Source organism: Rhinoraja longicauda, chromosome 5 (assembly GCF_053455715.1).
Source record: "Rhinoraja longicauda isolate Sanriku21f chromosome 5, sRhiLon1.1, whole genome shotgun sequence".
In the NCBI taxonomy this organism is placed as follows: Eukaryota; Metazoa; Chordata; class Chondrichthyes; order Rajiformes; family Arhynchobatidae; genus Rhinoraja; species Rhinoraja longicauda.
The window spans coordinates 66,244,606-66,257,458 of NC_135957.1; the positions used below are offsets into that span (position 1 = coordinate 66,244,606).

Below are 12,853 nucleotides of genomic sequence, written 5' to 3' on the forward strand. Positions count from 1 at the left end.
GGCTGCGGGGCCTAACATCCAACGGCGCGGCTTGGCCGCGGGGCCTAACATCGCTGGTGCGGCTCGGCCCCTGGACTTAGCGGTGCCCGGTGCGGCTTGGCCGCGGGGCCTAGCATCGCACGGCGCGGCTCGGCCGCGAGACTTAGCTGCGCCCGGCTCGGTCGCGGGATGTTTCAGCGCCCGGTGCGGCTCGGCCGCGGGGACTTCCATCCCCTTGCGGGGACTGTGCGGGTCGGTCGGGGACGAGCTGTCTGTCCGTGGGCGTGGGGAAGAGAGTGGAAGTTTTGTTGCCTCCATCACAGTGAGGGGGTGTTTGGAGTCACTGTGATGGACGTTTGTGTTGGGGTGATGTGTCTTGTGTTCTTTTTTGTGTATGACTGCTATGTAATTTCGTTCGGTACCTTGGTACCGAATGACAAATAAAGCTCTGTTGAACTGTTGTTGTTGAACTGTTGTTGAACTGTGGATCCTTTGACCCGTCAATCTGGTACTACGATGTTGCACTCTCACGTGATCAAACTCTTTGATGTTCTTACAATAGAGGAAGCAATCAATGATGACCCTCAGAGTAATCCAACATGTCACTTGTTTCCTTGTAATCTATTTTCTCAGACATGCCCATTAAACCACACCTCCCCCCCCCCCCACACTTGATGCCAGAATCAACATTGAGCCAACTCTATATTGACTGCATACCCCTATGCTGCAACTTTGGAGGATCTGTCCTGCTGGTATTACAGAACAAGGAAGATAACAAAATAATCAGGTCGTGGCACACTTCTCTCAATTTTCCCACGTCCTCAGAGATCAGCACTAAGAACTCTGTAATCGGGGTAGATGTCATACATTTCAGCAGGCCTTTCATATATACATTTAACTCCAGAATCAATGCTGGTGTTTTCCTAAGTCACCAGCAAACAGAAGCAGAACTACGTCACCTCTCACCTGCCCTGTCATTCTATATAATCATACTTAATCCTTCCAAGCCCTCTTCAACCCCTCGATCTTTTAAAAATGTATCTACCTAGAGTCAGAGAGTGATACAGTGTGGAAACAGGCCCTTCGGCCCAACTCACCCACATCGGCCAACAATGTCCCAGCCACACGAGTCCCACTTGCCTGCGCTTGGTCCATATCCCTCCAAACCTATCCATGTATCTGTCTGACTCTTTCTTAAACGATGGGATAGTCCCAGCCTCAACTACCTCCTCTGGCAGCTTATTCCATACACCCACCACCCTTTGTGTGAAAAAGTTACCCCTTGGATTCCTATTAAATCTTTTCCCCTTCACCTTGAGCCTATGTCCTCTGGTCCTCGATTCCCCTACTCTGGGCAAAAGACTGTGCATCTACCCGATCTATTCCTCTCATGATTTTGTATACCTCTAAGATCTCCCCTCACCCTCCTGCGCTCCATGGAATAGAGACCCAGCCTATTCAACCTCTCTCAATAGTTCACACTCTCTAGTCCTGGCAATATCCTCGTAAATCTTTTCTGTACCCTTTCAAGCTTGACAATATTTTTCCTATAACATGGTGCCCAGAACTGAACACAATATTTAAGTACTGATATTTAAGTTTCTCTAAAAATTAAGCCCCCCCCCCGTACTTGGGGGATAGAGAATTTCAGAAATTCATGACCCTCTGCAATAAGGAAATTTCAATGACTTTAATTTTAAATGATCTTGAACTATGTTCCTTCATTTGCGACTCTTCTACGAGCAAAAATATCTCCACACCAACCCTGCATGTTTTTTTCCAGCATTTTTCACTTTCTATTTTTTTCTTATCCTACTTGCATTGTTAACCAGCACCTTACCATTAACAACTCATCACACAGATCTAAAAGCTTAATGTGCTGAAAACTGGAGACACAAGAAACTGCAGATGTTAGAATTCTGTGCAAAACACAAAGTGCAGGAGGAACTCAGTGGGTCAGCAATATCTGTGGAGGAAATGGAAAGACAACATTTTGGGTTGGGACACTTCTCAGACCAAAGAAGAGTCCCGACCCGAAACGTTGTTTGTCCATTTCCTGCATAGATGTTGTCTGGCCTGCTGAGTTCCTCCAGCATTTTATGTTATGCACATGTTCTGATAACATTAAGCCAATTAAGCCATTTCATCACAGATGCTCCCTTTGGTCTACACATCACACATCTACCGTCTTTCCTGCTGAAAACTAACTTACAACTTTCTCTTTCCCAGTTCTGATGAAGGTTTGCAACCCTGAACCACAAACTGGTTCTCTTTCCACAGGTAGTGCCCAACCTGCTAAGTTTTCAGATACAGTGCATTCAGAAAGTATTTAGACTCCTTCACTTTTTCCACATTTTGCTACATTACAGCCTTAATTTAAAATGGATTAAATTCATTTTTGTTACCATCAATCTACACACAATACCCCATAATAAAAAAGCGAAAACAGGTGTTTAAAAATGTTTGCAAAGTAATTAAAAAGAAATAACTGAAATATCACATTTACATAAGAATATCACGGACAGAGTGCAGAAAATCTTCAAGGGCGAAGGTGAACAGCCGGAAGTGGTAGTGCATGTTGGCACAAACGATGTCGGATAAAAGGGGATGAATATTCTGCAGCGTGACTTTAGAGAGCTCGGAAAAATGCTGAAAAGCAGGACCGCCAGGGTGGTTATCTCCGGTTTGCTTCCAGTTCATCGTGCTGGCGAGAGCAGGAACAGGGAGATACAGGACCTGAATGCGTCGGTGAGGAACTGGTGCAGGGGCAGGGATTTAGATTCTTAGATCACTGGGATCTGTTTTGGGGTAACGTTTTCACCCAGAGTTGTGAATTTGTGGAATTCTCTGCCACAGACGGCAGTGGAAGCCAAATCACTGGATGGATTTAAGAGAGAGTTAGATAGAGCTCTAGGGGCTAGTGGAATCGAGGGATTATGGGGGAGAAGGCAGGCACGGGTTATTGATTGGGGACGGTCAGCCATGATCACAATGAATGGCGGTGCTGGCTTGAAGGGCCGAATGACCACCTCCTGCACCTATTTTCTATGTTTCTATTCAGACCCTTTACCCAGTACTTTATTGAGGCACTTTTGGCAGCGATTACAGCCTCAAGCCTTCTTGGATATGACGCTACAAACTTGGCACACCTGTATTTGGGTAATTTCTCCCATTCTTCTCTGCAGATCCTCTCAAGCTCTGTCAGGTTGGAAGGGGAGCGTCGATGCACAGCTATTTTCAGGTCCCTCCAGAGATGTTCGATCAGGTTCAAGTCCGGGCTCTTGCTGGGCCACTTAAGGACATTCACAGACTTGTCACGAAGCACCTCCTGCGTTGTCTTGGCTGTGTGCTTAGGGTCCTTGTCCTGTTGTAAGGTGAACCTCCGCCCCAGTCTGAGGTTCAGAACGCTCTGGAGCAGGTTTTCATCAAGGATCTCTCTGTACTTTGCTCCGTTCATCTTTCCCTCGATCCTGACTAGTTTCCCAGTTCCTGCCGCTGAAAAACATCCCCACAGCCTGATGCTGCCGACACCATGCTTCACTATTGGTATGGTATTGGCCAAGTGATGAGAGGGTGGCGCTTGGTATTCAGGCCAAAGAGTTCAATCTTGGTTTCATCAGACCAGAGAATCTTGTTTCTCATGGTCTGAGAGTCCTTTAGGTGCCTTTTGGCAAACTCCAAGCAGGCTGTCATGTGCCTTTTACAGAGGAGTGGCTTCCGTCTGGCCACTCTACCATAAAGGCCTGATTGATGGAGTGCTGCAGATATAGTTGTCCTTCTTGAAGGTTCTCCCATCTTCACAGAGGAACTCTAGAGCTCTGTCAGAGTGACCATCGGGTTCTTGGTCACTTCCCTGACCAAGGCCCTTCTCCCCCGATTGCTCAGTTTGGCCGGGCGGCCAGCTCTATGAAGAGTCCTGGTAGTTCCAAAGTTCTTCCATTTAAGAATGACGGAGGCCAATGTGCTCTTCAGGACCTGCAAAGCTGCAGAAATTGTTTTATACCCTTCCCCAGATCTGTGTCTCGACACAATCCTGTCTCGGAGGTCTACGGACAATTCCTTCGTCTTCATGGCTTGATTTTTGCTCTGACATGCACTGTCGACTATGGGACCTTATATGTATGCCTTTCCAAATCATGTCCAATCAATTTAATTTACCACTGGTGGACTCCAATCAAGTTGTAGAAACATCTCAAGGATAATCAATGGAAACAGGATGAACCTAAGCTCAATTTTGAGTGTCATAGCAATGGGTCTGAATACTTATGTAAATGTGATATTTCAGTTATTTCTTTTTAATTACTCTGCAAACATTTCTAAACACCTGTTTTCACTTTTTTATTAGTGTGTAGATTGATGATTAAAAAAATTAATTTAATCCATTTTTAAATAAGGCTGTAACGTAGCAAAATGTGGAAAAAGTGAAGGGGTCTGAATACTTTCTGAATGCACTGTATCCAGCATCTGCAATTTTTTGGGATAATCTTTTGATTGAAATCTACCTTGTCATGTCCGCAGAGGATCTTATGTTTCAATGCAACCACCCCTCATTCTTCTAAACTCCAATGATATACACCCAATAAGTTGAGTCTCTTGATGAATCAATCCAAATAGCTAGATTTGTACTGAACCTCTTTCAATTGCATAAAAAACTTACTGATCAATCTTAAAAGGTGATTGAACAGATGTTATAAGGTTTACATAAAGGTAAATTGGGAATAAAGCTTGTCAAAAAAGTATGTGTGCACAGAACTTACCTTGCAGTTGGTAGAACAGAACGGTGCCAGATCCAATACTAAAGGGAAATCCACGTGTTTATTAACTTTCCGCAAACTCAAACCTGCCTGACATGGAACATAAATCTTTTTAAAGTAACCGAACCTTCAATTTATGATAACTATAAGGTGAAACTTTTTAGAAATGTCATTCTTATTTAAAACAAATCCTTAAAGATCATAGTCCTGAGTTCTCAATTGGATCCATGGGGATACAATACAAAAGTAATACATAATCTAAAAATAGATGAATGCGTATGCATTTAAACAGTTTACATTATGAAGGCTTTCCACAGCATGAAAAATATGCAGATGATGTTCATAGACATTATTTTAGAGAGCAAGGTTTTAGGAAGGGGACAAGACTAGATAAATCGGTGTTTCTCACTACAGAGATAAGTAATCGAACAGATGTGTTATTAGGTTTTCATAAGATAAATTGGAAATAAAGTTAATCAATAAATTTAGATCAAATTGATGAAATTTTAAGCTCATACCAGAAATTTAGAGAGTTTTTTTCTGCAAAAGTTTGTATTTATAAAACTCCTTGAACACATGAACTGTGCTTGTTATTTAGGAAAATGAGCACCAAAATAAGTTGGTAAAATGAGCTCGAATTTAAAGAATAATAAAGTTGGAAAATGTGCTGGAGTGACAGAAAGGTTTAAGAGATAGTTTTTTAAAGATTTAGAGATTCAGGGTGGAAACTGGCCAGTCAGCCCACCGAGTCCGTGCCAACCAGTGATCTCCGTACACTCGCACTATCCGAAACACTAGGGACAATTTATAATTTTTACCGAAGCCAATTAACCTACAAACCTGTAAGGCTTTGGAATATGGGAGGAAATCGGAGCATCTGGAGAAAACCCACGCAGCCATGGAGAACATGTACAAAATCCATATAGACAACACCTTTAGTCAAGATCGAACCGGGGTCTCAGGCAGCAAATATCCTGCTGTGCTATCATGCGGCCCTTGGTAGTTCTAGTTTTAGATCACCTGAGCACAGCTGCTTAGAAATCTTCAGTTTACTCAAAGGGCAGACCCCGAGGAACATTGATTTTGGGAGGTTTGTATGATTGGAGAAGATTAAAAGGGGTAAAACATGAGAGAGACTTGGAACAAGTTACCATGTAGAAACTCATTTTAAATGACCTCAGATTTACTCAGAGAAATATAGATATTGCCCAGCCATGTCTTGGAATTATTAGTTATATATTTAAGCAGAAGGACATTAGATTATGGAATAGGATAGAGGGAACAGAAATAGAAGCAGAACCATGTAAGTACACATAAGTATTTGGGAAATAATTATTTCTGACAAATGAAAATGAGAAAAGGGGAACATGATTACTTATTTCTTTATGAGGCACGCAGAAACAATAGATCCAATTACTTTCTTCCACACTGTAAAATGTGCTGATTTGATTTTTTGTTTTGTTTCTATTGGTGCAAGGATAGGCACATGGAAGTGCAGGGAATAGAGGGATAAGGGTCGTGTACAGATAGATGAGATCAGTGTAATTTGGCATCATGTTCAGAACAAACTATTTTGGCCGAATGGCCCGTTCCTGTGCTGTACTGTTCTATGTTTTATGTATGGAATTTAATTTTAAACCAATAATCTGTAATTATACACTATATTTTATTACTGAATTAAAAAATGTCAGAAATGTCTTGAAATCATTTAAAAAATAATTAAAATATGCAAATTTAGACTAACAGCCCAATTACTGAACAAATATTTGGTTTTGCTTTAATAAATTTATGCATGCAAATATCTGAGAAATTTTCATCTAAAGGGTGATTTCTCTTATGAAGTGCAGACTCAAAATTATTAAACATGAAAATAATAAAAATAAACTTCTGATATTACCTGGTGGAACCTTTTAAGGTGAAGATTTAATATAGGTGGGACAGCCGAGATCAACATTTGCTTCCGCGCATTTGTATATACATGTTCTGATTTCTTTTCTATTGAAAGGAAAGATATTTAACGTAAAAATGAGTGTTAATGTGAAATATAAAAATCTTTACTCAAGGTGACAACAAGAGTAGCATTTACTACAAAGCTTCCAAATATTTATAAAGATTATTTGGCACATATCATCCTAACCTGTAACATATACTGCAAGTTCTTAATCAACCCCAGGTCAAAATCCATTGTGGGAAACCACCCACTGTCAGGTTATAAAGGAATTAGGAACAATCAATATCAAATATCAGTGATATCCTTAATTGAAAAAATGAGAAGTAGCAGGCCTGCATTATTTTATATGAATATGATTCAATAATACAAGGGAACATAGAAAATAGGTCCAGGAGTAGGTCATTCAGCCGATCGAGCCAGCACCGCCATTCAATATGATCATGGCTGATCATCCAGAATCAGTACCCCGTTCCTGCTTTCTCCCCATATTCCTTGATTCTGTTAGCCCTAAGAGCTATATCCAACTCTCCCTTGAATACATCGAGTGAATTGGCAGAGAATTCCATAGATTCACAACTCTCTGGGTGAAAAAGTTTTTCATCATCTCAGTACTCAGTGGCCTACTTCTTAAACTGTGACCCCCGGTTCTGGACTCCCCCAACATCAGGAACATTTTTCCTGCATCTAGCTTGTCCAATCCCTCAGTGATTTTATGTTTCTATAGGATCCCCTCTCATCCTTCTAAATTCCAGTGAATATGAATGAATAAGTTTATTGGCCAAGTATGCAGCTGCAAGGAATGTGCCTTGGTGCTCCGCTCACAAATGACAACACAAACATACAGTTAACAATTAAGAATAAAGCATAAACACATCAAAACAATAAGGATACACCATTACGGTCTAAACATGTGGGTGAAAATATACCAGAGCAAAAAAGAGACGACAGACTTTGGTTATTGAGTAGAACTATCACTCGTAGAAAAAAGCTGTTTTTATGTCTGGCTGTGGCTGCTTTGACAGTCCGGAGTCGCCTTCCAGAGGGAAGTGTTTCGAAGAGTTTGTGGCCAGGGTGAGAGGGGTCAGAGATGATCTTGCCTGCTCGCTTCCTGGCCCTTGCAGTGTACAGTTCGTCAATGGGGGGAAGGTTACAGCCAACAACCTTCTCAGCTGTGCGAACGATGTCCGGATGTCATGCTTGGTGGCTGAGCCAAACCAGACCATGATGGAGAAGATGAGGACGGACTCAATGATAGCAGTATTGAATTGGACCATCATTACCTGTGGCAGATTGTATTTCTTCAGTTGCTGCAGGAAGCACATCCTCTGTTGGGCCTTTTTGACTGTGGAGTCGATGGTAGCCCCCCATTTAAGGTCCCTGGAGATGATGGTTCCAAGGAACTTAAATGACTCCACAGATGTGACTATGGTGTTGTTGTTGGTGAGTGGGGGTGAGGGGAGGGGGATCCTTCGAAAGTCTACAATTAGTTCCATTGTCTTGAGAGCATTGAGCTCCAGGTTGTTGCGATGGCACCAGGACGCCAGCTGTGTCACTTCCCATCTGTAGGCAGATTCCGCCCCATTCTGGATCAGTCCAATCAGGGTAGTGTCATCCTCAAACCTGAGGAGCTTGACAGAGGAGTCTGTGGAGGTGCAGTTGTTGGTGTAGAGAGAGTAAAGAAGAGGGGAGAGTACGCAGTCTTGCGGTGCTCCTATGCTGAGGGTCCCAGATGTGCTTTCCCAACCTCACATGCTGCTTCCTGTCCGTCAGGAAGTTGATGATCCACAGACAGAGGGGTTCAGGCACAGTCAGCTGGGAGAGTTTGTAGTGTAGTAGCTCTGGCACAATGGTGTTAAAAGCAGAGCTAAAGTCTACAAACAGCATCCTGGTATAGGTCCCCTTGTGGTCTAGGTTCTGGAGGATGAAGTGCAGGCCTAGATTGGCTGCATCGTCCACCGATCTATTGGCCCTATATGCAAACTGCAGGGGGTCCAGCAGGGGGTTTGTGATGTTTTTCAGCTGGTTCAGCACAAGTCTTTCAAAGGTCTTCATGAATACAGAGATAAGTGCGACAGGCCTGTAGTCATTAAGACCAGTGATCCTTGTCGTTTTGGGTTCAGGGACAATAGTGGAGACCTTGAAGCAGGCAGGGTCATTGCATGTTTGCAGGGACTGCTTAAAAATGTCGGTGTAGATTGGTGCCAGTAATTTGGCACAGAGCTTGAGGGTAGAGGGGGAAACATTGTCCGGTCCTGGAGATTTCCGGCTTTTCTGAATAGCCTTTCCACCTCCGCAATTTCTATTGTTAAACTGGAGTCATTCTATGAGGATGTGCAAATTGGTGATTGCAGAGTGGTGGGGGGGGGGGGGGGGGAAGGGCCAGTCTTTGCAAACTCCAGCCAGTCTCTGAGTAGGTGTGAATTGCTGCTTGGGGAGGAGTGGGTGGGGACGGATCCAGTCTTTGCAAACTGGTCAGTCTTTGAGTACGTGTGAAGTGGTGATTGGGGGTGGGGGGAGGGGGTCCCAGGGTTATGTTTCTCGAACCTGCAGTAAAACTCATTCATGTCGTTGGTCAGCTGACGATTGTCCAAGGAGCATGGGGTTTTCCTCTTGGAGCTGGTGATTTCTTGCAAGCCCTTCCAAACTGAAGAGTCATTAGCTGAGAACTTGCTCCTCAGCTTCTCAGAGTACCTTTCATTGGCAGCTCTGATTCCTCTTCTCAGCTTGTACTTGGCCTGCCTGTAGAGGTCTGTATCCCCGCTCCTGTTGGCCTCATCTTTTGACTGGCGGAGCTGTCTGTGTTCTGCTGTGAACCAGGGCTTGTTGTTGTTGTTGAACCAGATCCGGGTCTTCGTGGGAATGCAACTGTCCTCGCAAAAGCTGACATAGGATGTCACAGTGTCTGTGTACTCATCGAGGCTTGTGGTTGCTTCTCTGAACACATTCCAATCAGTGCAGTCAAAGCAGGACTGTAGTTTTTCAATGCCCTCGCTTATCCATCTTTTCGTTGTTCTGACCAAAGGTTTAGCAGATTTTAGTTTCTGCCTGGAGGTCAGAATAAGGTGAACTAAACAATGATCGGAGAGACCCAGAGCCGCCCGAGGAACAGAGCGATATGCGTTCTTGATTGAATGTAGCAGTGATCAAGTGTCCTCTCCCCTCTGGTGGGGCAGGTAACATGAAGTCTGTACTTTGGGAGCTCACAACTGAGGTTGGCCCTGTTAAAGTCCCCCAAAACAATGACCATAGAGTCCAGGAAGTCACTCTCTACCATCAATACCTGGTCAGCGAGTTGCGTTTGCGCTTCACGTACGCAGGCTTGGGGAGGGGGGGGATGTAAACTACAGCGAGAATAAAAGAGGTAAATTCCCTCGGAGAATAAAAGGGTTTGCAGTTTATAAAGAACGATTCTAGATTGAGGGACCAGACGTTACACAGTACCGTGATGTCGCTGCACCAGTCCTGGTTAGTGTAGAAGCATATTCCACCTCCTCTTGATTTTCCCGCTGCCTCTGCGTCGCGGTCCGCTCTGTGTATTTGAAAGCCAGCCAGTTGCAGCGCGCTGTCCGGGGTCGACTCACACAGCCAGGTCTCGGTGAAGCACAGGGCAGCGGCTCGAGAGAAGTCCTTGTTAGTGTGGCACAGGAGTTGCAGTTTCGTCCACTTTGTTGTTGAGAGAATGTAGATTTGCGAGGAATATACTCGGGAGTGGTGTGCGTAATCCTCGTCGCCAGTCGGGTGAGTGGTCCAGAGCGCTCCTCCGTTTCAAGACCTTGAACACAGCCACAGCCCCACTGACGAGTATGTCCAAATAATCCAGCGAGTAAGAGAAATCTGGAACGATGTTTGAAGGTACTGTATGTCTGATGTTAAGGAGTACCTCTCTCGTGAAAGTGATGTTTGTGGGATTACCGCAGACAACACAAACAAACAAATACATACAAAACAGCAAGGAGCAGTACACCGTGGCAGCCATCGTCTGCGCCACAAAGCCCCGTCGATCCATTCTTTCATCTTATGTCAGTCCCGCCATCCCGGGAATTAATCTGGTGAACCTACGCTGCACTCCCTCAATAGCAAGAATGTCCTTCCTCAAATTAGGAGACCAAAACTGCACACAATGCTCTTGATACAATCTCAATAGTGCCCTGTACAACTGCAGTAGGACCTCCTTGTTCCTATACTCGAATCCTCTCGCTACGAAGGCCAACATACCATTTGCTTCACTGCCGGCTGTACCTGCCTGCTTACTTTCAGTGAATAATGTACAAGAACACACAGGTCTCGTTGCACCTCCCCTTTTCCTAATCTGACAACATTCAGATAATAATCTACCTTGTTCTTGCCACCAAAGTGGATAACCTCACATTTATCCTCATTATACTGCATCTACCATGCATCTGCCCACTCACCTGACCTATCCAAGTCACCCTGCCGCCTCATAGCATCCTCCTCGCATCTCACACTACCACCCAGCTTTGTGTCATCCGCATACTTGGAGATGTTACATTTAATTCGTTTGTCTAAATAGTTAATATATATTGTAAATAACCGGGTTCCCAGCACTGAGCCTTGCGGCACCCCACTAGTCACTGCCTGCCATTCTGAGAAGGACCTGTTAATTCCTACTCTTTGCGACCTGTCTGCCAATCGGTTCTCTATCCATGTCAATACCCTACCTCCAATACCATGTGCTCTAATTTTGCACATAAAACTCTTGAGTGGGAAGCAAAGTGTAACATTCATCCATCAATAGATTTTTCTGCCATTTACACACCACCCACCTGCTGACTGAGTCTTCTTGTGCTGCTTTAGTTTTTTCTCTGTACATTTTTCACACAACAGTTTGTTGTTACCCATTAGAAGATCTATGGATGTGAACTGGGCAAGACAAGACTGGAGTGAACATTCCTTAGGTCTGGCTCTGTAGCTCCGGGTCAGTGTTTGAAAAGCTGTAACGGTGTTTCTTGAAACAAGAGATTTTTCTTTTGTGTCTTGAATGCTGAATGAAACATTGTCATTTTGTTCTTCAAAAACGGAATCAATAATCAATTTTTCTTTTTTGGTACAGCCAAGGTTGAGTTTTGATATCCCATTGGAAATAGAATCACTATAGTTAAAGTCTGTGTGTTTGAATTGCACCGAATTACCAAAGTTAGACTCAGTGCTACAACTCAGGGATTCCATCGGTTTTGAAGGGTTCTCAGGCTCTGATGATTCAGTGTCTGCATCATTGCTTCTATCTGACAGATTGTTTCTATCTGATTGATTCCCATCTTTTTCACTACCTTCTGACTGACTTAACTTGTTGCCATCTACTAGATTAGAGCAATGAAGTGTCTGGTTACTCTCCTCCTCATTGTGTCCATTGCTTTGTTCTGCCGAAGCTTGCCAACTCCTCTCTTCATTATCTGTTGATTTCTTTATTCCCTTTATCCTTTGTTTGTTCACATAGCCCTGCTAAAAATACAAAATTGAAAATTGTTGGTACGTTGTGTTAAAAATCTTAACTTGAAAATACCTCATATTAGAACAGAAAGACTATAGGTACCTTAAGCCACATAAAGAATAATGAGAAATTAAATTTTGGGATATCCTTTTGCTTTAGGAAGATAAATTATAATTGGTCATGTCACACAGATACCTCACTGTGTCAGAATGGCCTAGATTTGAGTCCAACTATTTAGAGGCTTTTAGCTGGCTATTTTATACGGGAATTGCTGCTAATCTGGTTTCAGTATTTTTACACAAAAATAGTCACTCCAAGATGACTTCTATATCAATACTGAAGGTCTCCACAGAACTGGAAATCTGAAATAAATACAGAAAATGCTGAAACACTTAGTCTATCTGCCTGATTTTGCGAAATTGCAGAGCATTTGGCTGGCAGTAACAGGATCGTTCCGAGTCAGCATGGATTTACGAAGGGGAAATCGTGCTTGACTAATCTACTGGAATTTTTTGAGGATGTAACTAGGAAAATTGACAGGGGAGAGCCGGTGGATGTGGTGTACCACGACTTTCAGAAAGCCTTCGACAAGGTCCCACATAGGAGATTGGTGGGCAAAATTAGAGCACATGGTATTGGAGGTAGGGTACTGACATGGATAGAAAGTTGGTTGACAGACAGAAAGCAAAGAGTGGGGATAAATGGGTCCCTTTCAGAATG

At 43.5% G+C, this 12,853-nt stretch overlaps 1 protein-coding gene across 2 annotated transcripts in view; it reads right to left on the reverse strand.

Moving 5' to 3' along the window:
- usp45 (ubiquitin specific peptidase 45) overlaps positions 1-12,853 on the reverse strand; it is a 109,719-nt gene that overhangs the window by 27,455 nt on the left and 69,411 nt on the right. For both annotated transcript variants that reach the window (XM_078399700.1, XM_078399699.1), the window contains exons 13-15: positions 11,469-12,144; positions 6,631-6,728; positions 4,737-4,823 (exon numbers count right to left, since the gene is read on the reverse strand). In XM_078399700.1, the coding sequence (XP_078255826.1) occupies positions 4,737-4,823; positions 6,631-6,728; positions 11,469-12,144 (861 nt within the window). The remainder of the gene's footprint in view (positions 1-4,736; positions 4,824-6,630; positions 6,729-11,468; positions 12,145-12,853) is intronic.